Source organism: Sciurus carolinensis, chromosome X, assembly GCF_902686445.1.
Source record: "Sciurus carolinensis chromosome X, mSciCar1.2, whole genome shotgun sequence".
NCBI classification, from domain to species: domain Eukaryota; kingdom Metazoa; phylum Chordata; class Mammalia; order Rodentia; family Sciuridae; genus Sciurus; species Sciurus carolinensis.
In genome coordinates this window covers 85,588,283-85,615,642 of record NC_062232.1, presented here as the reverse complement: position 1 = coordinate 85,615,642, position 27,360 = coordinate 85,588,283, and the positions used below count along the sequence as shown (strand labels likewise).

General features: G+C 37.3%; 1 protein-coding gene and 1 pseudogene across 1 annotated transcript; one reads left to right on the top strand and one right to left on the bottom strand.

Moving 5' to 3' along the window:
* The first annotated feature begins 15,202 nt into the window (after positions 1 to 15,202).
* On the top strand, positions 15,203 to 27,101 carry Rab9b (RAB9B, member RAS oncogene family). The gene is made up of 3 exons (XM_047535965.1): positions 15,203 to 15,469; positions 22,239 to 22,307; positions 23,671 to 27,101. Exon 3 carries the CDS (start codon positions 23,713 to 23,715, stop codon positions 24,316 to 24,318), a length of 606 nt encoding a protein of 201 aa, XP_047391921.1. The 5' UTR covers positions 15,203 to 15,469; positions 22,239 to 22,307; positions 23,671 to 23,712; the 3' UTR covers positions 24,319 to 27,101.
* Positions 21,053 to 22,119, bottom strand: LOC124971586 (40S ribosomal protein S26-like; annotated as a pseudogene).
* Positions 27,102 to 27,360: the final 259 nt, after the last annotated feature.

Here is a 27,360-nt window from a genome sequence, read left to right as displayed (position 1 = left end):
GGGGGCACACAATCACTGAGCCACATCACATCCCCAATCCTTTGTTTTATATTTCATTCAAAAACAGGGTCTCACTAAGTTGCTTAGGGCCTAAGTTGCTGAGGCTGTCTTTGAACTTGTGATCCTCCTTCCTCAGCCTCCTGAGTTACTGGGATTACAGATAGGCAGCAGCTCTTTAACTCAGAGAATTATTGCCATAAGGAAACACTGGTTGAGTAAGGCCAGATCTTTAGGGTTTTTTGTTTTGTTTTGTTTTCTAAGATTATCCAGTAATCTAGATTTTAAATGTGAACTCTCCCAATTTTTTACTGACAATTTAAAATTATACATCAGAATGCAGACCAAGAAAAACAAGTCTCTAGGATAGAAGTTTGCAATCTATCTCCTGCAACAGTCCTAAGGAATGGCTTGAGAAATAGAGGAATCAACATTAAAAGGAATTTGCTCTGATTCATTTCAAGTAACATTAGTGGTGGCTCAGAATCTTCAGGCTGTCTGATTTATTTTGAAATCTGAAGACATGAACTTCCTCAAGACCAGGGACTAAGTGTTATGCATCTGCATATCATCATCAGTGAGTACATTCCCCAGATGGAGCAGATATTCAACCAGCACAAGACAAGTGAACAGGTTTATGCTTTGGCCCTGCTGCTGAACAGCCACGAAATAAGTGAGTCAGTTAGGTTCTCCAAGTGTCCATTTCTTCATCTATAAAATGTGAGCTGTGAGGCTCTATTTTTGTAGAAGTAATCTTTATTCAAAGGTGATGTCTTAGTGGCAAATGACAAGCTTTATAGAGGAATGTATAAATTCTTTGAAAAGAGGTTTCTGAGTACACACTGGGTTACCTGCAGCACAAATGTCTCCAAAATTCAAGGAAAAGTAATGTAATGTTAAAAAGAATCCTGATGAAAATCAGCCTCAGAAGAATTTAATACAGGCTGAGAAGATGGAATGTTTCAGCTTGAACATAAATTAAATGATTAAAGCTAAGTCCACAACTTTGCCTTCATTCACTATTCAAAACCCTCTGCCTAATCAATTTTATTAAGTATGAATATTTCCAATCTTTGAAATGTCATAGATTATGGTGATTGTGAGGGTCAATTGTCAGTGAGTCTTAAGCCAGTGGAAATGTTTCCAAAATTACCTGATAATAGCACTTATCTCTCTGTGAGGTCTTATTAAAATACAGATTCCTCAAGATTATGATAGGAACAGACAGAATTTATCTGTATTTCACAAGACCCCCAGGTGATTTATGTGATGATGTAAATTTGGAAAACTCTGAAGGGTATGTGGTTTATGATCTCGGGTCTAAGCAACTACTGGTAACATTAATTTGGGGAGTCACCAACTCTGAGTTTCCCCACCTATAATAAAACGAGTTACCAGATTTAATTAAAAAAAATTTTTTAGTTGTTAGTGGACCTTTTATTTTATTTACGTATTTATATGCAGTGCTGAGAATCAAACCCAGCGCCTCACACATGCTAGGCAAGTGGTCTACCACTGAGCCACAAACCTCAGCCCCAGATTTAGTTTTAATTATCAGATTTATAAAGGTGCTTTAAGATCTTAAAACCTATGTACTATTTTCGCAAATATATATATTTCACAAATATATATATATATTTGTGAAAATAGTCTGAAAAAAGACTATTATCCTGGTTTCTCTTACTTTTTGTACCGACTCTTGCAGAAGCTCCACATGTCTAAAAAGGAAGAAACATTTCAAATAATTCTCAAATTCTTTAAGGGCTCTATTTAGACTTTTAATGATTTCTTCAGATTAAATTGTACATCTGGGAAATCCAGTTTGAGTTCCAGAGATAAAATGACTAGAATGAAGAAAATGAAATATATAAGACAACTTTAAACTTGTTATTACTGAACCACAGGCCACAAAGAACATTATTGATTACATTCTAAATCTTTTGTGGATATATTACATTATGTGGAGGGTTTAGTGGTGTTAGAAGTGTCAATATGTCAAATATAAACATTTTAAACACTTCCTGCTGTTTTAAACTTCTTTTTAATTGTTGCTATTATTTTCTTTTAATATATTAAGAAGCTTCAAAATAATGGTGATGGCCCAGGCATCCTTTGAACTCTGAGAGTCCTTATCTCTAAATATACACTGGAAATTTTCCTTAATTTTATTCAGTGCTAATTGTTCCACTCATTCTCATTTTCTTAGTCCATTATTTCATACTAGAGAAAACCTTTTCCCATTATTTGTTGCAGTGTGCCGCTCTTTAGGATCTCGCCTACATAACTTTTCCTTTTGGATCTTCTTCAAGCAATCTTCTTCCTCCTCCAGTCTTCAGATGGATTTTCCCAAGTCTTTTCAGTCATAGTTCACACAAACTCTGCTCACAGGGGCCAGGCAGTAAACATAAATGAGTCAGCGTTGGTGGTTTCTACTTGGGTGTCTGAATGTCCTATTCAAATTCCATTTGAATCAGTTCTCTGTCTACTCCTGCTTTATTTTCTTTGCCAATGGCATAATAATTCACCTTATCCATCAGTCTAGGAGAAATGAAAAGTCCTGACAAAAGTGAACCAGAAAAAGATGGGCTGGTGATACTAGTATGGTTGGGATACTGGCACATCTCTAGTTAGAATCCATGGAGAGTCTGGAAATAGCCATCATGGTAGTGGGTGATCAAGTCAACATGGGTAATGGCAGTGCAGGACTAGGGAGGATTTAAGGTACTTTAGATAATACCAAAAAGTATCTCAAAACCAGGGAAATCTGTCATAGCTCCAAGAAAAGCCCTACAGAAAGAGTTGCTTTAACTATGTTCTCCAGTTACACTTTAATTAGGGCAATTCAGGAATGCTGACTGACCCAACTCCCAGGGAAGGATCAGTCCTTCAGTGAATGATTCTTAAACTTTCTTGGTCATGAACCCCTATAAGAATCTAATGAAAGCTGTAGAATTTTTTTCCCTAGAAAACTGAACAGATTAACATATTTCTAGATTATTTTTCAGAATTTCAGAGTTTCTATTAGTCACTTGAGCAATGCTGAATCTCCTTAGGAGCAGGGATGGTCAAAGGGTAAGTGATTGTTGCTTAGGAGGCTGAATTTAGGATCCAAGTTTCCTATGTCCTCCCTGTTTTTTTTTTTTTTTCTCCTGATGGATTCCATTGAGCTAGAAATCCAAAATCTATTTTTTCCAAGTACTGGGCATTGAACCCAGGGGTGTTCTATCACTGAGCTACATTCCCATCCCCTTCTATTTTTATTTAGAGACAGGGTCTCACTAAGTTGCTGAGTTCATCCTCCTACTTGCAATCCTCCTACCTCTTAAGTCACTAGGATTATAGGCTTGCGCCACCATGCCTGGCCAAAATCTACTAAAGGAAGTCGTCATGCCTGACATTTTAGATTTTTTGTTCAAGTATCATTTATTGATGGATTACTGTATGTTAGGCATAATGATAGGGCCTGTGAACAAGGGGGACAAACATGGAGCTTTAGGCCTAGTGAGCGATGTTGACATTAAACAAAATAAAATACATTAATGGAAATTTTGTAAGTGGTAAGTTGTAAGTGTTAATAAAATAAAATAAAATAAAAATCAAGGCACTGAGCGAGTTATAGAATATAGGAATTGGAGGAAATTATTTCTCATAAAATAGCAAGAAAAGGCCTTCTGAGGAATAGACACTTAGGAGACCTAAGGATTTTGTCTTGAGAAAAATCAGCATAAGAGCATTCTAGATCAAAGTGACAGTATTACAAAGACCTTGAAATGGTATAGAGGTTGCTTTGTTTGAGAAGGTGGAAAAAGATAAATGTAGGGCTGGGGTTGAGGCTCAGTGATAGAGTACGTGCCTAGCATGTGTGAGGCACTGGGTTCAATCCTCAGCACCACATAAAAATAAATAAATAAAATAACTAAAAAAATATAAAATAATAAAAAGACACAGCCCTGAGTATAAAATAAGTCCTTTTAAAAAAAAAAGACAAGTGTGCCTGGAGAATACATGATGGGGAGAAGTGTGAAAGATAAGAATGCCAAAAAAGCAAGGGATCCAGGTCATGGTACCTGACTGAATTTTATTCAAAATATGACCAGAAGCCATTGAACAAGAGCAGGAAGAACAGTAGAGTGGAAACAGGGAATCTGGGGTGAGAGAATAGAAGAGTCAAATGGAAGAACAAGGGAATAAAGTTAACCAAATTATGTCATGCACATATATTGATATATCATGATGCATTTCAACAATAAATATGTGTGTGTATAATGTACCAATTTAAATAAATAAATAAATAAATAAAAGGAAGACCAAGAGAAAGGGAATAGAGGAAGTAGAGGAGAGGAAGAGATCAGGAGGAGGAAGGAGAGGAAGGAAGGGAATATTTCTTGGGAATGAAAAGGAGAAAACTATGTTATATCCATTTATGAATATATAAAAATGAACCCAACTATTATGTAAAATTACAATGCACTAAATAAATTTTAAATCACTCTAATATGTGGTGAATTGGTTAGAAGAGGCAAGCATGGGCCAAGAGACCAGATTGGAAGCTGTTGTAGTAAGTTCAAGGGACAGATACAGTGCTCTGACTAAGATGCTTGCAACAGAAGTCAAAGGTGGGTTCTATATATATATTGACACTGCAATTAGTATGATTTGCTGGTGTATCTGTTTCACGGAGGAGTAAGGCAAGGGGATGACAAAAGAAGGAAACAAGGATAATTCATAGGTTTCTGGCTAGAAAAATTATAGATGGATGTTGATGCCACTAACTGGAATGGTTATGATTGTGGATGGGGAGCAAATGTGGTCAAGAAAAAATCAGCAGTTCCATTTTTAACATGTTTAATATTTGTGTAAGATGTTAGGATGCTGATTTCAAGTAGACAGCAGGATATGTACATCTGGAAACACAAATTAGAAAATCGTTAACAGTGGATGGTACTTGATTTCTTGAGAACTGATGGCCATTACTAAAGAGAGTATGTAGTGCATGAAGAGGGTTCATTGAAAGTGTGAAATAACTCCAACATTTAGAGTGCCTTAAGGAGATGTTGGCAGAGCAATCAGAGGTAGAACAATAAGCTGAGTTAAGAACAAAAACTAGAAGAGACTAGTGTCACAGAAGCTGCGATGGAGAGAATTGTGCCCTACCCCACCAAATTTATAGATTGAATTTCTTCTATAATTTGGATCTTAAAAGTCCCCCAAAGGCCCCAGGTGTTAAAGGTTTTGTCCAGCCCATGGTGCTATTGGGAGATATGGGACCTTTAAGAGTCCAGGCCTACTAGAAGGAAGTTAAGTCATTGGGGGTGTGCCCTTGAAGGGGATTTGGGACCCCAGCCCCTCCCCTTCCTCTCTCTTTTGCTTGATGGCCACTATGAGGTAAACAACTTTGCTCCACCATGCACATCTGCCATGATGTGCTGCTTTACTACAGTCTGAAAAGTATGGATTTATTCATTCACAGACTGGAACCTCCAAAACTTTGAGCCAAAATAAACCTTCTCTTTTTAGAAGTGGGTTATTTCAGGCATTTTGTTACAGAAACAAAAAGGTGACTAACAAAACCCCCAGTCCCCAAAATGATTGTATTTGGAGATAGGGTTCTAGGAAGTAAATTTAGGTTAAATGAAGTCCTAAGAGTAGAGCCCTAATCTGATATGACTGGTGTCTTTAAAACAAGAAAAGACCTCTCTCTCTCTTTCTCTATCTTTCTCTCTCTTTCTTTTTTTTTGACATGTGAGGATATGATGACTAGGAAGCCACTGGCAGGCCAGGAAAAGAACCCTCATCAGAATCTAAACCTTCCCAGGCCTTGATCTTGGATTTTCCAGTCTCACAACAGAAATATATTTCTGTTTTTTACCAGCCTTTGGTATTCATTATGACAGTTCCAGATGACTACTACATAAACTAATAGAGTACTTCAAGAAGAAAGGAATATTATCGAGGAGTCAAATAAGTGAAAAGAAAGCAGTGATTACTGAACTTGGTAGTGAGGTAATTATTGATCTCAATGAGAACAGTCTTCATAGAGTGAAGGAAATGGAAGCCAGAAAAGGGTGATTTGAGGATAAATGAAGAATTTGTTGAGACAGCAACTACATACAGGTTTATTGGAAAGTTTTGTTGTAAAAAGAAATGGAGAATCGGAACAGTGAGTGAAGTGGGACCTAGATTCAAACTTTTTTCTTGACAAATTTTATGTTAACAAAAGTGATAGCACAGAAACAGAAATTAATGTGAAGGAGAGATAGAATAAATAAGTGAAAGAGCAAGTTCCTTGATAGATAAAAAGGTGTAATCCTTAAAGCACACGTTGAGAATTTAGCCTTGGTAAGAGGATGGATGCTGTTATAAAGGAAATTTAGGGGCAAGTGTGGGTGAAAGCATAGGAAGGATGGGAGACTCAGAGGTGAGAAGAAGCAGTTTTCTGTAATGACTTACATTTTTGCAATACAATATGAATCAAGGTCAATAAATGGAGGGAAGGTGAAGGAGGAGATATGGAATGTTTGATGAGAGAAGACATTTGAAAGAGTGTCCAGGAGAAAACATAAATTGAGCCCCTTAGACAAACTTTGTGACATTGTCAGACATAGTTATGCATAAATTTGGAGTCTGAAGTCATGAATTTAAAAGAAACTAGTCATTTCTTAGTTTTAAATTTTTAAAGTGAATTTTATTGATATATTTGAGGTTTGCAACATGTTAGGGGTATATGTAAATAATAAAATGGTTCAACTGTAGTGTAGCAAATCGACAAATTCATCATTTCATGTAGTTAATTTTTGCATTGCAAGAGCGAAAAAATATTTAACAAAAATCTCTAATATGATTTTATTAACTGCAGTCTTTATGTTGTACATTAGTTCTCTAGACTTGCTCATCATACATATTTGCTACTTTTTATTCTTTGACCTATATCTTATTTCCTCTCCCCACCCCATAATCATGATTTTATTCTCTATCTCTGTATATTTAAACTTTTCAAAAGATTCCACATATAATTGAGATTATGCAATACTTTTCTTTCTCCTTCTGGCTTATTTCACTTCTAATGTCCATCCGTGTTGTGTCAAATGGCAGGATCTCCTTTTTTTATGATTGAACAATATACACATTCATCAATTGATGAACACAGGTTTATTCCATATCTTAGCCATTATGAAAATGCTTCAGTGAACATGGGAGTGCAGATAGCTTCATCTGGTGGAATTTCATCTCTTTGGGGTATACATTCCAAAGCAGAACTGCTAGGTTTATCTTTAATTTCTTTAAGAACCTATATATTGATTTCTATAATGATGCACAAGTGTTCCCTTTTCACCACACCCTTGCCAACATTTATATTGTCTTCTTAATAATAATCATCTAGAGACTATGAGGTAATATCTCATAGTGGTTTTGATTTGAATTTTCCTGATGTTGTTGAGCACCTTTTCATGTAATTGACAATTTTTATGTCTTCTTTGAAGAAATGTTTGTTTGGGTCCTTCGCAAGATCTTAAAATGAATCCCTTAGGATTTTCTTTATTCAAGAACATGTCATCTATAAGTATTGTTTTACTTTTCCTGTTCAATATGGATGCCTATTATCTAATTTTATTGTCTAATGGTTCTGGTTAGAACCTCAAATACAGGGTTAAATAGAAGTGATGAGAGTGGATCTGTGTGTCTTGTTCCTCATCTTAGGTGGAAGGTTTTCAGTCTTTTGCCATTAAGTATGATGTTATCTTTGGGTTTTCTGCAGATGTTCTATGAGGTTGAGGAATTTACCTTTCCCTCCTAGTCTGTTGAGTATTTTATCAATAAATTTTGTCAACTGCTTTTTGTATGTCTATTGACATGGTGAATGCCACCTGCAAACACCACATTTCTCTGCTTTCCCTTTTAAGGTTTTAAGTCAATTTCTTGTTTTCTCTAAATGTTATTGCCACAAGTATCTGCTGTGTTCAGCAATTGACAATGATTGTTTTAGACAAATTCCCTGAGGAAAAGAGTGTTCTGCTATGAACAAACTATGAGCAATCTCTGAGTAACATGAGTTAAAGAGAAGTTCTGTGAGTGGAGGTTTTTATAAAATTGCCAGACAGGTCACATAATGACAGTTCTCTGGGAATGATGTTTTGAGTTCCAACCTCATTCTGACCCCTCTAGTGACTGCAAGTCTGCTACTTTTCACTGTGATGATAGGCTGTTGGGTTTCAAGTCTACCACAAAAGTGAGAAAAGGGATGGGTATAGTATAAGTTAAAATGCCACAAAGCTTCCTATTCTTATGGAGATTCAGCTAATTTGCTTCAGTAAATGCGCCTCGAATTGTTGCTTTTCTCTGGTAAATATCCAGGTGAGGCGTACACTGATAAAACTTTAGAATTACTGAATTAGATTATAACTATCATTTTAAAAATTCTACATCTCCTGTTCTAGTATTCTAGCTCCGGGATGTTTTAGCAGTAGTGGAATGTGAGAGTGGGGAGGAGACTGACTTAGCATTACCGGTGCTGATAAAATATAATGCACAAGTTGAAGATATGATATTTCCTGGTATTCCATGCTGGTTTTTGTCTGATACCTTGTAAGTGAACAAGAAGGACATAGAGCCCATAACTCAGAGTGCTAAAGATATATAATTGTGGAAGATGAATATATTGGGAAGCCATTGGATATACCCTTTAGACCTCGAAGCTTTTATAGTTTTTTTTTGTTTGTTTGTTTCTTGGAGGGTTGTACTGGGGTTTGAACCCAGGCGGTGCTTTACCACTGAGCTACATCCCCAGTCATTTTTTTACTCTTTTTCTCTTATTTTCAGGCAGGGTCCTGCTAAGTTTCTTAGGGCCTTGATAAGTAGTTGACACTGGCCTCAAACTTGCAATCCTCCTTCCTCAGTCTTCAGAGTTGCTGGGATTTCAGGTATGTGCTACCTCACCTGGCTGCTTTTCATTTTTTTTAAGACTTTGAGGTTTTTCAGGAACTGATCCATCCTCAGTAATTTCAGCACTATACTGTCATCCTCCCCTAATCTGTGATATTATGTTATGTTTGATTCTTATTTTAAAAAGTACCCATGTTATATTTTTGTTTGTTGGCCTTAGAAAATCTTCTAACAAATGCATTGGAAGTTCGTAGACAAAATGAGATACTAGCAGGACCATGACATGAACTTTCCATACAAAATGACTAATTATTTAATTAGAGCTATTTCAATAGGTGAGGTCTTTCATAATTTTAATTTATCTTTGACTAAAGTGCATCATAAAATAATTATTTCTACTTGAATCTTCATTTGGTAATGTGGTGTCATGGTTTTTGGGGGGGAGGGGCATGATTTTTTCAAATAACTTTTGAAACTATAAAGCAATATACAAATTGTGGTGATCAATGCCCTAAAGTTCCCTTATAAAAGAACTATGGAACTGTATGAGGGAAAAACATCTTCCTAACTTGTCTAGAATTAAAACACAATGACTAATAAATGTAAGAAACATATTTCTATGCTGCTTTTCATTTTCCAAAGGACTAAGTGAACTTTATCTCTTTTAGTTTATCCCAGCAACATGATCATGATGGCAGGATAGGTAATATTACTCTCATTTTATAAATGAAGAAATTGTAGCCAAGAGGTTAAGTGACTTAGCAGAGTTCTCATATATCCTATATGGCAGAGTCAGTCAGTACCAAGACACAGGCATGCTGACAACTGGTTTCAGGCCCTTTCCACGATGTCAAATGCTTCCTCCAAACAGTTATAGAAACACATTTCAGTCATATATCAACCTACAGTCTTTGTATATTTAATTGAAAATAACCATGAATTCCTCAGCATCCCCTCCAGTCTGTGGAATAATATACTGTAGATTTGCTGTTTATCTACAGTGTAGAATCTACCCATAGTATTTCCTTCTATAGGCATTGAATGCTTGTGTTTGGATTATTGTACTGACAGTGGATCAGATATGTTTGCCTTGATAGCAGATAACATGTTTTTCTCAGCAAATATTGAATTTTACAGTGAGTTACAGGGCAGTACAAACACTTCCCATCTAAACAAAGTTTCTTTTCTAAAAGCACTCCTGTGGTAGTGTAAGACATAACAACTGTCCCAGATTATTGTCTGTAATAATTGATGTTGCTGATATCCTATAGACATCATAGCACTTAGATTTTTATCCACTAGATTAGAAATGTCTGACATGAGGTACCATGTCTTTGTTTGCCTACCATCATTTTCCCAGGTTCTAGAGCAGGGCCAGTCAGAGGGTAGGCACCCACCTGTGTTTATTAGTTGGATGAATCAATACCTGAATTATGAAATTGGGAACATACTAACTAAATTAGCAAATGAAACCAAATTAGGAGAGGATGCCAGCATCTTAAAATACACAGTAAGAATAATTTTAAATGACCCCAACTAATGGAAGAAATGGCTAGTAATGAAACAAAACAACCATGAGAGAGCAAAATAGGTAACACTTTTGGAAATGATTGTTAATTCTGTAAACATGGTTGGAATATATTTATATTGACTTCATGTCTAGGTACCATATTTCTGGAGGAATAGTATCTAACTTGTGAGTGTTTGATAGAGAAGAATAAATTATCTAAAAACCCGGTCCACCTGAATACTGATTAAAAGATTTGAAGATGCTGAAAATGGGGAAAAGAAAACTTAAATGGTAGGAGAGAGCAACCTGGAAATCTGTAAATCTGTTATGTTGAAGAGGGATTGCATTGGCTAGTTCATGGTGTACAGGTTGCTACCACTCTGCTCCTGTCCCCATAGTAGACACGACAGCATTTTTTCCCATTGTGATCTAGCTAAATTGGCAAATGAAGTAAATTTTCAAGAATATTATTGAAGCAAATAAACTTTTGTTGATATGATTTAAGGACATCATTTTCTAAGATAATCAGGAGATGAAACTTTATCTTTACTGTCAAGATAGATTGATCTTTTATAGGCTTTGAACACAATGCTTTAAGAAAAGTTGAGTAAGCTTACTTTGGGTATTTTGTATTAGCTGACACAATTTTTAAAACATTAATTTTCATATAAATCATCATATTATGACTTACACATTCATCTGAAAAATGTTTTTCAGCATTTGGAACAACTATAAGACAACAGATCTGTAATGTTATTAAAATGAAAACAAAGTAAAATATTGAACCTTTCAGCTTAGAAAAATTCTTATCTTATAAAAGAGAAATTGTTAGTATCTTAGCGAATAAGAACTTCTTGCACAGAGATGCTGAACATTGTACTTTCTTTCAAATTTTTTCTTTAAACATTCAATCTTGCTGTCAAGCAACCTATTTTTAGAAGCCACTCACCATTCTCAAAGAAGAAACTTGTGTTTCTGATTTTATTTTTCCCTACATTAAGAGAGACTTCTACAAAACCTATCCACCAGCTCTGTGATGAGGACTAGTACCAAAATTAGGTTGAATTAGAAATTTCAGATATCATCATTTCATAAAGAAGAACTTTCTAGCAAAGCGAAGTGCCTAAATGATAGGATGGGCTAATTATAAAGTCATTATTCAGACAGATACTGAGTAACCACAAGTCAAGGAATTATAGAAAGGATTCTGGCAATAGATAAAAGGTAAGAAAAGTCCATGGTACCGAAATGCTTGCAAGTGGTCCATCTTATTAGAATTCCCTAAGGAACTTATAAAAAATGTAGATTCCTAGTCCCCACTGCAGAGATTTCTGGGGCAGGGATGTGGACCCTGTACTTTTTTATGTGATTTGATGTGCAACTAGATTTGAGAATCACTGAATTAGATGATTTCTAATGCACCTGCCAAAACCTAGAGTCTGTATAGTAAGTTGTATAGATATCAGGTGAATGTTTTCTAATTTGGCAGAACTTTAAAGAATGGAAGAACCACAGTGAATGAGAAAGATATGGGGTATTACTTAGTTTTGTAGGTTCCAGAAACTTTCAGGGAGACTGATACATGCTAATCAAACCCATGATGGTCATGGTCTAAATTTCAATCACTTAAACAATGAAGAATCATATTCTACGAAACATGGAGTCCCACAACCACTCTCCAGAAAAAACAGGATCAAGGTACTACAGAAACAGTAATACAAGGAGCTTTTAACAACATAGAAGGAAGCAAATAGAATGAAATCATCTTTTTTTTTCATTTTTTGTTTTTTTATCATGGAAATTTCAAACAGGTGCAAAAGGAGAGTGTAGTATCTGAACCTAGGTACCCATCACACAACTTCAATTCATGTCTGATCTAGTTTTACCTAAACCTCCACCATTTCACTTCCACCACTTGGATTATTTTGAGAAAATCCAAAAATATCATATCACTTAATCCATAAACATTTCAATATGCATCTCTAAAAGATAAAGATTCTTTCTTTCTAAATCATACCTACAAAACTTTTATCACAACTGAAATAAATTACCAATTACTTAATATCATAAAATATATGTTCCAGTGCTCAAATTTCCCTAATTGTCTTTTTTTTGTACTGTGGATTGAATCCATGGATGCTTTAACACTAAGCCACATTATGAGCCATTTCTTTGTTTTTTTTTTAGAGACAGAGTCTCCCTAAGTTACTTAGGACTTTGCAAAGATGCTGAGGCCAGCTTTGAACTTGTGATCCTCCTGCCTCAGCCTCCCAAGCTGTTAGGCATGTGCCACCATGCCAGGCTCCTGATTGTCTTTTTTTTTAAACAGCTTTATTTTATTTTATTTTCTATGTGGTGCTGAGGATCGAACCCAGTGCCTCACATGTGCTAGGCGAGCGCTCTACCACTGAACCACAACCCTGGCTCCTCATTGTCTATTTTAACCGTTTTTTTAAAACTCGTGTCAAAATCAGAATTAGGACTCTCCAAGAAAGGGAATGACACTGCAATTGGTTGATGTATTGCTTCGGTGGTGATTTTTTTTAACAGATTAAAGAGCTTAATAGAGGCAATGTTCAATTTAACTTTAAATGAGGACTCTAGAAAAAGGTTTACGTTCCTTTTACTCTATAGATTTGTCTATAGTTTCCCCTTACAGATCTCAATTCTCCTCCCTGCAATTTTCTGGGTACAACTTTATTGAGAATTAATTCATACAGCATAGTGTTGACCCTTTTAAATGTACAATTAAAGAGGTTTTAGTACACCCACAGATTTATGCAACCATCTTAACAATCAATTTTAGAACATCTTCATCACCTGAAAAAGAAAACGCATACCCTTTAGCTGTCAACACCCAATATTCCCAATTGCTTTCCAGTACTAAGCAATCATTAATCTATTTCTGTTTTTGTATGTTTGACTATTGTTTGCATTTAATATAAATGCAATCACAAAAGATGCAGTTTTTTGTGTCTGATTTCTTTAACTTGGCATAATGTTTTAAAGGTTCCTATATGTTAAAGCATGTATCAGAACTTTGTTCCTTTTAATGGCTGAATAATATTCTTTTATAGGGAGATACCACAATTTTTTAGCCATTAATCAGTTGATGGGCATTTGATATTTTTCCTACTTTTTCTTTACCATGAATAATGCTATAATAAATGATCATGTAGAAGTTTTATGTGGATATAAGTTTTCATTTCTCTTAGGTGCATAAGTGCTTGATTACATGGTAACATTATGTTTAACTTTTTAAGAAATTGCCAGTGTTTTCCAAAGTGGCTACAGCATTTTACATTTCTACCTGTGGCATAAGAAGGTAATATTCTATATTTTCTCCACATCATTGTCAACATTTGGTATTATCTGGTTTTTTGGTTGTAGCCATTCTAGCAGGTATAGATTGGTATCTTATTGTGGTTTTGATTTGCAGTTCCCTAATGAATAAAGGTGCTGAGCATCTTTTCATATATTTTTGTGCATTTGGACATCTTTGGGAAAAAAGTCTATTCAGATCTTTAGTTCATTTTTAAAAATTGAGTTATCTTTTTATCTTTGAGTTGCAAGAAACTTTTTATATGTTGGTTATAAGTCCCTCATAAGATATATGATAAGCAGTTTTTTTTTGGTACTGCAGATTGAACTCAGGGGAACTTGGTCACTGAGCCACATCCCCAGCCATATTTTGTATTTTATTTAGAGACAGAGTCTTACTGAATTGCTTAGCACCTCGCCATTGCTGAGTCTGGTTTTGAACTAGGAGATCCTCCTGCCTCAGCCTCCTGAGCCAATGGGATTACAGGCGTGTGCCACTGCGCCTAAATAATCATACTTTTAAATTTATCATCATAAATGATAACTGTTATGAAGTAAAAGTACAGGAAACTGCAGGAGGCTATAAGAGAATAATTGAGGCACTGTCTCTATTCTGAGGTTATGGAGCCTGGTTATGATGAGAAGTGATGTTTAGGCTGGGCCTGGTGGGATTGATTGAATGGTGTTTGACTTGTGAAGAGGTAAAGGAAGAGTGGTCTAGATGGTGAGAAGGCGGGTGTGAAGGCCTTTTGGGGCCTGTGGTGAATAAGGACAATGCCACACAGACAGAGGTTTTCAGACAACAGGGAAGCTTAAAAGATGAATCTGATTCACAGAGAGGTGGAGTGCAAATTGAATGACCTCAGATTTGTCTTTGATTCCAGGGGGTGGGAGGAATCACAAGGTACTTGATGGTACCAGAGACACAGGAAACAAGGAACTAGCTGAGAAGCTAGGCACAATTGGAACATTGAATTCTACCCCCAAAATTGCAGGAACCTCAAGTAATACTATTTGTGGTCCTCTAGATGATCACCCGTAAGGATAAAGGGCCCTCTGTTTTCTGTGCCTAAGCTACAGATGTGGTGGACCTTTCTTTTGGACTGCCATGAGAACTACATGAGCGGTAGCCACCTCCAAGGACTACTGATGTGTTGTGATTGTGTATTTTCCTGAGTTATTTGAAATGAGAGGGTGCATGTGCTATCCCTTGGCAAAAATGAAAGGATTTGGAGTTCTGGTAAATGTGGTAGATTGGTGGGTAACTGCAGGAAATGGGGCTGTGGCTAGCTCTACCTGAGGACCCTAGGACCCAGGTTGCAGAGGAGCCAAATGGGAGAGCAATGTTTGACGCCCATTGTGCCTACTAATAATAGTCTAGGGGAGGGGAAGAAGGATGAGGGAGATCAGGGTTGGGCACTGAACATGAAAGAACAACGAGCCAGCCAGGGAGCGCTCTCCACATGGAAGGGCGAGAGGCGGCCACAATGGGTCCCCAGCGCCAAGAAAGGGGCACGAGGAGGCGGCGCGGGCCCCGCCCCCTCCCCTGGCGGGCGCGGGCGCGAGACGCTGCGCGGCGGCAGCGGCGGGAGCGAGCGGCAGCTGTCAGGCCACCGAGGTCCAAGCTGCACTTGCTGCCCCATTGAGGACAAGGCGGCAGCAGGAGCTGTGACGGTGTCGCTGAGAAGCCATACTCGCGGCACGCAGAACTGACCTGCCTGGTACCCGCAGCCCTCTCCTTTCTCCTTCCCATTGTGTTGGGTAAGGTGCCTGTGCGTGGGCAGGAAGAGGGGCTAGGACTGGCGGACCCGGGAGGCCAGGAGGTGGGGGCCTGTGGGAAAGGGAGAAAGGGCCGTATAGGTGACCCCCAGGGCCACCCGCACCTTGGGAAAAGGGTCTAGGCTCTGCTGGGGTCGGAGTTGGGGGTAGTTGATGGTGGAGGGGGCGTTGCTGAGTAATCCGGAGTGGCTGCCAAAGCCCGGCAGAGGCGCAGGGCTCCGTGGGGAGCGGGTGTGGCTCAGTGCGCATGCGCCACAGTGGCTTTGCTCTAAGCTGGGGGTGAGGTGAGAGGACCTGGGTTCGAGGTAGTTGGAACTATGTGTAGCATCTCACTTCCTAAGTCCCTAATGCTAACAGTACCCCTGAGGCACATTTGCCAGCATTCCTGGTCTCCCAAGGAAGCTTCTTTAATATTATCAAAATCTTATCTACCTATTTGTCTTCAGTCTACTGGGGGTTGGGGGGAGTGGCCTAAGGATAGTGCCAAATTGCTACCTATGAGCTCTGGGGGCTATAAACCCCAGAGCTAAGAGTGAAAGTCTGGACATAAAATTCCACATTGGACCCTTTGAGTTGCATGTAAGATACAGAAGTGAGCTTGAATGTAGGAACAGCATTTCAGTGGCATGGCAGCTAGCTATGGCATTTGGACTCAGCAGGTATATCGCTGAAAACTTGTTAGCTCTGCAAAATGAATCTAGTGCGTCAGACGGCTTTCCTGCTTCGAAACAACCCCCCCCACACACACACACCAAGCATTGTGTATTGATAACAGGTTGTATTGATAACAATCTACATCTTTTAAGTTAAAGAATCTGAAATATCCAATCATTTCTTATTTATGTTGATTATATTAAAGAAAGCCATACCCAGTTCTCTAGTGCAGTATTTCAGAATATTGTACCAGAATTTTACAGTGAGTTGAATGGCCCTAATCAGTTTGTTGCCACAAGATGGACTTTCCCCCAGATCCAGCCACGGCTCTTCCTCTGTGCAGACTTCCATGAATGCCACTCTCATACACTGCCCAGCCATCCCCTGTTGCTAGTCCCCTTCCCAGCCCTGCAGTACACATCCCTCTCAAGAGTTGCTCCCAAACAATATGCACTACGGATTTTGAGCACAATTTCACCCCATTGCAACTGGACTGACATTGTCTGTTTGCTTGTCTGCCTCTCTTCTCTCTGTCATCACAATAAAGCGTACTATTTTCAAAGGTTCAACCTTTCTCTTCATTGTATTGCTTCCTGATTCACCTCCACCCCCACTCACAAGCATCTCCAACTAAATACAATAATTTTAATAGCCTGTGTGGGTGCAGGCACAGCAGATTCAAAAGGTTTCTAGTGTGTTGAAGAACAAAGAGCTGGGGATTTTTGAATTCTTAATTCACTATACTGTCCAAGACTGAGACCCTAATTGGAGAATAAAATGAATAAGCTATCCTTAGAAAGTGCTTGTTAATCGGTTTGAGGGGTAGCAAAGGGGAATTGCATCTCTTGAATATTTGAATTCAAAGCCAGATCTTTCTTTGAATAAGATCAAAATCAGAATAAGTATTTTGGTCCAGGGGCTGAAGGTGTAGCTCAGTGGTAGGGGACTTGCCTAGCATGTGCAAGGCCCAAGTTAAATCCCCAGGGATGGGAAAAAATTGGGTCCAAATCCAAGCCTGATATGGGACCATAAATAATGCTTACAGAATTTGACTTTTCTATTCAATGCATTTGTAATTATCAAAGTCCTTTGCCTCCTTATTCCTACCTTCTTTTAAGGTTTGGATTAAATATGGCATATTCTGGGGGAGAAAACTGTTTCATGGTTTTTTACACTATGCAAGTTGTTTTTTAATTTAAGTATAATAAAGGACATCATATTCATTTTCAAACATTGACAAATGATAGTGGGGATGACAGCATCCATTGAAAACATTAAGTGGATGTAATTATTCTGCTCATGATTTTAATAGGAATGAAGATAGTTTTTGACATAATTATTAATTTTTAAAATGTGAGGATAGGGGGAGGGCAACTGGAACACTTCCATTGACTTTTGACAGGTGAAATTTCTATTAAACTCTGTCTGGAAAATTCCAGAGAACTTCATCACTTCTACTCTTTAGGCACCTTTCATAAGATAATATTTGGACATTTTACAGAACTATAGATCTATTGTATCTTGACATTAATTCAGAGACATTAATTCTGGACACATGCCTAATCAGTTAATTCATAAACAAATCCTTATTGATTATAACTATAAAGAATTCTGGTGTTGTGCATGCTAAAGGGGCTTCAGAGAAGTATACAAGCCAGCATGGTGTTACATCCCTAGAATCCTAGCTACTCAGGAGACTGAGGGAGAAGAATGGCAAGTTCGAGGTCAGCCTGGGCAGTTTTATGAGACCCTGTCTAAAAATAAAGAATAAAAAGGGCTGGAGGTGAGCTCAGTGGTAGAATACCCTTGGGCTCAATCCCCTGTACCACACACAGGGAAAAAGATATATACCAATAGATGTCTTACTATCCAGGAATATTTTTTTTCTTTTTAGTTATACATGACAATAGAGTATAATTATACTTATTTATACAAACATGGAGTACATCTCATTCTAATTAGGATCCTGTTCTTGTGGTTGTACATGATGTAGAGATGCACTGTGGTGTATTCATATATGTACATAGGAGAGTTATGTCAGAATCATTCCACTGTCTTTCCTCTTCATGTCCCCTCTCCCTTCAGGAATTTTAAATTGGTTGTGTAGGAAAGACATACATTAAAAAAATTGTTAACAAAATCAGGCAGTATAATAATATAATGTCAATTGTATATAATGAGTTTTTTGTTTGAGACATAATATTTGGATACATTTATGGGGTACAATATGATAATTTGATATGCATATATAATATGTAATGATCAAATCAGACATAAATCATTTCTATGTTTTGGGAATTTTCATACTCTTCTAGTTATTTTGAAATAGATCATATAATTTTGCAGAAAGTAGTTACCCTACTGTGAGATCATAAGTTAATATGTTAATTTGTAAACTCCTTGAGGGCAAGTCCATGCCTTAAACACTTATGCATTTCAGATTTCATCATGGATATTCAAGTGATGAAACTTTAAAAAGTAGATTGGGTAAAGTGAAACCAGAGGCAGGCAATGGTGGAAGAGCCAGGAAGCTCTCAAAATAAATTGGATGTGAAGAGATGTGGGTCAAATTCAGGATGTATCTGAGCTCTGTGGCTTGTGCCCGTGTTCCCAGATACCTGGGAGGCTGAGGCAGGAAGATTGCTTGAGCCCAAGAGTTGAGGCCAGCCTGAGCAACAGTAAGAATAGAGAGATCCTGTCTCAAATTAAAAAATACAAGATGATAGAAAGGGCACTTTGAGGAAATGTCAACAGGATGTAGTGACCGAAGGTGAGGAGACAAGACTAAACTTCATTCATTTCTATTTCTAATGAACAAATGGGAGTTGGAAACATCAGGTTGTGGGTACAAAGCACACAATAGGCACTTAACTGTCTCCTCAAACATCAGTAGCAGGGTTAGACCAGAAAATCCTTTATGTCCCTCCAGTGCTGAGATTCTGTGCCATAGGTAGATGCGCAAGATCGTTGGGAAATAAGGTTTTCTTAGATATGGAAGAAAGAGAAAGGAAAAAAAATCCTCTGAATAGCACAGCCTTTCTGAGAAGGGTTGATACTGAAACATAGATCCCCACCAGTGAATGAAAGGAGGTGGAGGAGTCAGGGGAACAGAAATCTCAAGCCAACACTTTCAGGAAATGCTTACATATGTTTACAGACTTCCAAGTTATTCTCCTCTAAATCCTATGAGTTAAATAGGGGAGGTATTACCAGGTCTGTTTTTATAATAGGAAGATATTGAAACAGAAAGATTTAATGACCTGCCTAAGTACATAAAATAATGAATGGTGCCACAGTGAGGAAGACCCTGATATCCTGATGGCTGCCAGCCCAGTGCTTTTGATACTGAATTACATTGGTTTTCCTCATTTTTCCCTGGCACATAGCCTGTGTACCCAAGAGTTGTGTGTGCCCATAACCAAATGGAGAGTGTACAACTGAAGCATTATCTCGGATAGTTATTAATACTTCATCATTATTCCTGGAACTGAGCATTTGGTTTCCATATTCATTTAGTCCCTGAACCATCTATTGAGTTTATCCACAGCTGAGAAAGTAGGGTTAGTGAATCATTTAATGATGTGAATACCTGTTTGCTAGGAACTTGAAACTCACTTGACATGCTACATTAATAATAGCCATCAGTGTGTACCCAAGTTTGTACTTCCTTCTATTGCTTTTTAAAATGAGAGTTCAAGAGTTATGCATTGTAAAATCATCCTATAGACCAGTATAAAGAATAAACAAGTATGAGCTGGGGGTGTAGCTCAAGGGGAATACATGTGTCAAGCAAGGGCATGAAGACCTGGGTTCAAGCTCCAGTGCCACAAAAAATAAATAAATAAGTAAAACAAAATAAACAAAGGAAGGAAGAATATAATAATAAAGAAGTGTGCTGACATTTGTTTCACCTCCATTACAAGAAATGTTTGTTCCTTGAACTAGTTTCAACAACAGCTATTTGAAAGCGGATAAAAATAGGACAAAAAAAATTCAGGTGTTGTAGGAGACTTGAGAATTCTGTAGAATATAGATACAGATCAAGAAGGAAGATAAGCCTATTAATTTGGGAGATATTTAAATTCATAATTATTTATTTACATGAACTCCTGATTATTTTTTAATAACATGGCATTATTAAACCAAGAGACTTTTATAAAGCTTCCTTATCCCTCAGGAAGAGAGAACACTCAACAGATCTAGGAACTGTTTTTCTTTTGGAGCCAGTACTCTTGATGTTACTTCAATAAGACTCTTACCATAATGAACTATAATATTAAATGAAAGTATGTTTGAATTAAATAAGGCAAGTGAAATATTAACACCTGTGTTCAAAATGATGATCTAAATTAATGAATAAAATAATTAGCCAAGAGAATATATTGTAAACAGGAAGCCCACCAACATAATTTTACTTTCTGCTCTAATCTTGAGGAATAAATGAGAAATAACCCTCGAGGCAGATGGGTGAGTGTACTAATAACTTTTCTGGAGCTGGGAATATTGGTAGGTATAAAGGGAAGGAGTTCTATTTCTGAATTAATTTTTCAAAATATTTGGATTCCCCTGTACTTTCTTTTTACTGAATATCACCTATTAAAAATATCAGCTACTCTCTTTGATTTACTTTTATTTGAATGGAGAATTCAACAGAAAAACAACATCATTTTTTAAATCATATAAAGTACACTCAAATTAAGAAAAGTTAAATTTTTTTAAAAAATTATGTTAATGGTAAACATATATATCAGTTTGAGCTCGTGTATTTGTGAAAAGTGTTCTGCGTAGGTTACTCGAGATTGCTTTGGGGTTCCCCCACTTACTTGAATGTGTTTTCTTTTTTAACTGTAATTCCCATTTTACTTATTTATTTTTTCCCTGAGGATAGCTTTTCTTCACTTCTTAAAGACCTTACATGGGCTTTGGTGGAAGTCATGGGTCAGCCCCAGCAGGTCTAAATCGGGGTGGGGGTGTTCCATCTTTCCAGGCTTCACAAGATGGACTCCCAATCATATTGCTGTGAATGGTACACTGACCCAGTAATGCAGTTTAACAAAGATGCACATAAGCATCAAAAACACTCTCTTCAGAAATGTCCTCGATGGCTACAACCTCTATGATGATATTTTGAATGAGGAACTTTTTTTTAATCTATTATCCAGTGATTTTTTAAAATTGTAAACAAATGGGATACGTGTTGTTTCTCTGTTTGTACATGGAGTCAAGGCATACCATTTGTGTAATCATAAATTTACATAGGGTAATGTTGTTTGATTCATTCTGTTATTTTTTTCCCTTCCCCCCCACCCCTCCCACCCCTTTTCCCTCTATACCATCCTTCCTTCCTCCATTCTTACCACCCTCCTTAACCTTAACCCTAAACCTAACCCTAACCCTAACGCTAACCCCTCCCACCCCCCATTATATGTCCTCATCCGCTTATCAGCGAGATCATTTGTCCTTTAGTTTTTTTAGATTGACTTTGCATGATATTCTCCAATTTCATCCATTTGCCTGCAAATACCATAATTTTATCATTCTTTATGGTGGAGTAATATTCCATTGTATATATATATGCCACAGTTTCTTTATCCATTCATCAATTGAAGGACATCTAGGTTGGTTCCACAATCTGGCTATGGTGAATTGAGCAGCAATGTACATTGATGTGGCTGTATCTCTGCAGTATGCTGATTTTAAGTCCTTTGGGTATAGGCCAAGGAGTGGGATAGCTGAGTCAAATGGTGGTTCCATTCCAAGTTTTCTAAGGAATCTCCACACTGCTTTCCAGAGTGGCTGCACTAATTTGCAACCCCACCAGCAATGTATGAGTGTACGTTTTTCCTCACATCCTGAATGAGGAACTTTTTAATGGCCTTGTCCTGAGGTGCATAGTGGGCACAGTTCATGCAGTGAATAGGCTGTGCATGGCCAGGGACCTTTTTTTGACAAACGTTATTCCTTCTGTTTTTGGTCATTTTGGAAGTGAGGACCCAAAAGAGCTTGAATGTGTTTTTATATATAGACATGTATATTTTATTATGCATGCTTTTTGAAAAATAATAATAATAATAATATTTCTCATTCTGTTTTTTAGAATCCTAAAAAGAAAGAGTAAAGCAACAACTGGAAAAAAAGATTAAAATTTTGACAAAAATCTGACTAGGTAGGTATTTCACGGGGGTACACTCTGAGTTTTGATATTTTAAAATTTGATCCCTTAAAATAAATATCTAGAAAATATATAGTTAGTATACATTTCAAAATAATTTTTTAGACTGCTGACTTTTTAAAATTACATTTTAAATTTGTATGCTTCCAGAAGCTCTTTTGCATGCACTCCTTTGACTAGTAATTAGTTTTCATACATTTGAGTGTCTTGCATAAATATCACTCAATTAACATCATTATTGTTGAGTTCCCACAGTGGACCTAGTTTGAAAAAGTACCTAACGGAATATAGCAAAATGTACTTGTTCAATAGACATTTGATCTTTGTATTGTAAGATGTACTCTAGAGTAGTCCATGAGTTGACATGTTATAGAGGAAACAGAAAGGTACTGTATAATTATTACCACTTTAGATTTCATCATGAGTTTTCATATGTTGCTTTTGTGGAATAAGAACCTACATCCAAACATTAATGAGCTATTCAAGATTTACTTCCTTAATAATCTTTTGTATTGATAATCAGTCAACTGTCATCAACTTATGTGTCTGTATCAATGCAATTACAGTGAGATAAATGCCTGAAAAAACTTGATATTTTTCTCTCTTCCATATTCCAGGCTTCATTCTAATTCTGACCCAGACCTCTACTTACAAATAAAAAAATCCAGCTTAGGCAGGCCTGGTGGCATAGGCCTGTAATCTCTGTGGCTTAGGAGTCTGAGGCAAGAGGATCACAAATCTAAAGCCAGCCTCAGCAACTTAGCAAGGCCCTAAGCACCCTGTCTCAAAATAAAATATAAAAAGGGCTGGGGAAGTGGCTCAGTGGTAAAGCACCCCTGGGTTAAATCCCTGGTACCAACCCCCACCCCCCAAAAAAAAACAACAAACACAAAACAAAAATACATTTAGTTTGTGCAGCTTTCCCTCCTCCATACTTAATGAATCTTTACATCCCTGAGGAGCAAATTTCAAACCCCAAATCAATTTCATACAATTTGTCTCTTATTTGGAACTCTCCAAACTGAAAACTAATATGGTCACACATTTGAGTAGCATTTCTGTTCTAGGCTCTCTCCCCTAGAATATGGTCAGAACTGAACCAAATTATAGGACCATCTGCTAGTTGGTTTACTCATGGCATACAGCCATTTTCCTGGCACAGGCAAGAGACTTCAGAAAAACAAGACCTATTTTCCCCCATATGCAAAAAGAGTATTTCCTTCTGCTGTTCTGTAACAATGAGTGTAAATCAAGAGAAACTAAATCAGAAGACCTCATAATTCAGAGAAATGTGCTATAAAATTGATTTCAATTTCAGGCTTAACTGTTTCCTCACCACTTTTTCATATATTTTCAGGTTCTCTTGGTAACAAACTCCTCCCTGTCTGGTGCTGCAACAATGAGTGGGAAATCCCTCCTCTTAAAGGTCATTCTCTTGGGTGATGGTGGAGTTGGGAAAAGCTCGCTTATGAACCGTTATGTAACCAATAAGTTTGACTCCCAGGCTTTTCACACCATAGGGGTAGAGTTCTTAAATCGAGATCTGGAGGTAGATGGACGCTTTGTAACCCTCCAGATCTGGGACACTGCAGGGCAGGAACGTTTCAAGAGCCTTAGAACACCATTCTACAGGGGAGCAGACTGCTGCCTCTTGACCTTCAGTGTGGATGACCGGCAGAGCTTCGAAAACCTTGGTAACTGGCAAAAAGAATTCATCTACTATGCAGATGTGAAGGACCCTGAGCACTTCCCCTTTGTAGTTCTGGGTAACAAGGTAGACAAAGAGGATAGGGAAGTAACTACTGAGGAGGCACAAGCCTGGTGCATGGAGAATGGGGATTACCCTTATTTAGAAACAAGTGCCAAAGATGATACCAATGTGACAGTGGCCTTTGAAGAAGCTGTCAGGCAAGTGTTGGCTGTAGAAGAACAGTTGGAGCATTGCATGTTAGGTCACACCATTGACTTGAACAGTGGCTCCAAAGCAGGTTCTTCATGCTGTTAAAAATAGGGAGCCTCTAAAAAGTGTGCCCTAAATTGGTCAATCAGTAGTGTAAGAATTACTGTGCTCCTCTAAGAGTGCACACACACACACAAGAGGGTAAGAAGAAGGTTCTGATTGGGAGTCAGAACCTTTCAAATTGAAGTTACAGAGCAATTAAAAAAAAAGCTTTATTGAGCCAAGTGTATTTTGCGTGATTTCTGCTATTTTCCCTTCTTGTGTGTCTCAGGACATTTCAGAGAGTTTTAGTCCTGAGAGATTTAAATATTTTTCAAATCACAATTTAAACCTAGAACCCAGTCGCATGAAGGAGTTAAAGAGCTACAGCTATCCCTTAAAGTGTTCCATTAATCAACTAGCAAATGTCACCATCGAACTCTTGCCAAGTAGTTTCTGACATTTCTGCCAAAGGGAAAAAACAAAATCTCTGAGTTATGCTACGATAAAAATAATAATACAAACAAGAATTTCTAAGCTTGAATTATAAAGAGTTTATGATGATAAGGAATATAAAAAGTATAAGATGTATGCTGATTTCTTTAAGTCCTTATATATGGTCTACTCCCATCTGAACTTTTCAAAAAAAATACCATCTCAATAAGAGATATTCTAATGATACTGGAAATTAATTGCAATCCTTTTATCCAAAGTTACAGGATACAAGTGAATGGATTATGCTTAAATATTCCAAACACCATTCAAATAAATGGTTAATCTGCTTTTCTTCGTAAGTCTACTGTTGCTACATAGAGATGTTGCTTCTCTGACAACCTCTTTTCAATTTAGCAGTGCTGCTTAGTATATGGCTTTGGGTGCAGTGCTCCCTGCTCATAATTTAGATGGTCCTTTGGTCCTTTGGTCACCATGCTGACTTAAGGAGAAGGCTTCAGAAAAGATTGGGAGATAATGGGCTTTTCTCACTAGGTTTGAGTCAATATTCAAATATGTACTAGAGAAGAAGGAACTGATTTCTTGTATGTTGTACTGTATGTTCAGCCAGCCAAACTAGGACATTGAAAGTGACAAAAGAACAGATTTTAATGTTGTGTTGGAATGAATTTCTTATATTTAGAGTTGTCCAACAGTGGAATAGACTGCCTTAATAGTGCACTCCCTTCCAGTGAAAATATTCACTGGATGATCATCTGTTAAAATACTATAAAAAGAATTTCTGTATTGGCTACATGTTTAGCATAAGGTATTTTCCAGCTCTAAGTTGTGTGAATTTATAAACCATGTCAGTGCCATGTTGTGGTTAGATTTATCTGAAGATAACAGCTAAGACTATGGAGAGGGACTTTAAAAATTCTCAAACCATTCTTTGATCAGCTTTTAACAGCAACTGCGTAGCTCTTCCTTTTGCTTTTGCACTGTGGCAGGAAAAATCCTTAAGCTCAGATACAAACAGACTAAAGATAGCATATTAAAAATTAAAATGGTTTGATAATTTTTATTACCATGACTGCCAATTGTGTACTGTATGATGAGCATGCAGTCTGGTTCTTGTTGGTTGATCTGTTCATCCTGCATAATTTTTAATCTGTACTTTAAAACATCTATGATAATAATTGTGACCCAATGTAGTAAGGGACAGTTAGGATTCTCAAATTAGGGAACTTTCACAGGAATACAGCCTAGACCTCTCCATTGTAGCCACATATGGAATCAGCCTTACACGTGGGACCTTATGTGCTTTAAGAGCTCTGGGACTTTTTGGCCACATAGACAAGAGGAGACCGTTTCTCAACTCTGTCACATTCAGTATTTCCAATTCAGATCTAGTCCTGACCCCATTGTCCAATTAACTTTGATGCCAGAAGTCAAAACCATAACTGGAACCCCACAGCTCTTAAATATTGGTTCCTTTCCTGCCTATGCCTATAGCGAGCCACACTGGTTTCCAAGTTCTATGATCCTTTTGCTACAATCACGTTAGGGTGAAAATCTGTATGTCAGAACTGTTAAATGCTAAGTATTTTTAAGTGCATGAGACCTGGGGCCTTCTCTTTCTACTTGCACTCTGCTTATAATAGTTTCTATTTGTAGATCTCAGGCCTTCATAAAGACTTCCATCAACTCACAAAATTACTTGTCTCATAGAGTGGCATGTGGTCATTTGAGTAAAAAGTTACATGGGTATTTAATTCATAGGCATTCTGTTCATCCAAGATAACTGTTAATTTTATCAGCAGGTCAACTGAAGCCCCTTTCTTCTTAGCCATACCAATTTTTTTCTGCCAAATTACTACACAATATCTTAACAAAATTACTTAAGTGACAAAAATAGTGGCATTTTGGTAAGTAACACTCAGTGGGTGCTGGCATATAGTTTAGGTAAGATTAAAACACCAAAGGCTGAAGTCTATGTGTACCAGGAACTGTGCTTATAGGTTTAGAAATCGACTGTGTACCCTAGAATGTGCAGTGCAATATTTTCAATAGGTGTTTTTTAACGAACACTAGATTTTTGGAATAATATATTTCTAATTAGAAGTATAGTGTTTTTCAATGGTCCATTAAAACATCATGCAAAATATTTATTTAGTTTATTGTCATGTATTGGCTAACTTTCAGGGGGCCTCAGATTCCATATGTCTTCAGTGGATTGACAAATTTCAGGTTTATTTGTGCCTGCCTCAGCCATCTCTTCATTATCCTGAGGTATTCCACAATCTCTTGTTGCAGGTGCTGCTAAAAAAAAAATCTCAAAATTGTGTATCAGATATTTTATTTCAACTGTAAAAATTCATCTGTGTGAATAAAAGTGAATAAAAGTGCATTTTGAATAACCAATATACAATGTTTTTCTTTCTTCCCTTTCTCATTTTGAGTGACTTGTGGATGTGGAAAACAGTACTTGTCAATCAAATCACTTTTTTACCACATGTACCTGATGTGTCCTCCAGGGCATATTTCATGTGATGCCAAGCAACTCTAACTAGTGATCAGGCAGATCTGCTGTACTGATTGGGGAGCAAATTCAAAAGATTGGGGTGGGGAGGTTCCTTTTATGTTGTCCCACTTTCTAATGCATGCAACAGTGTA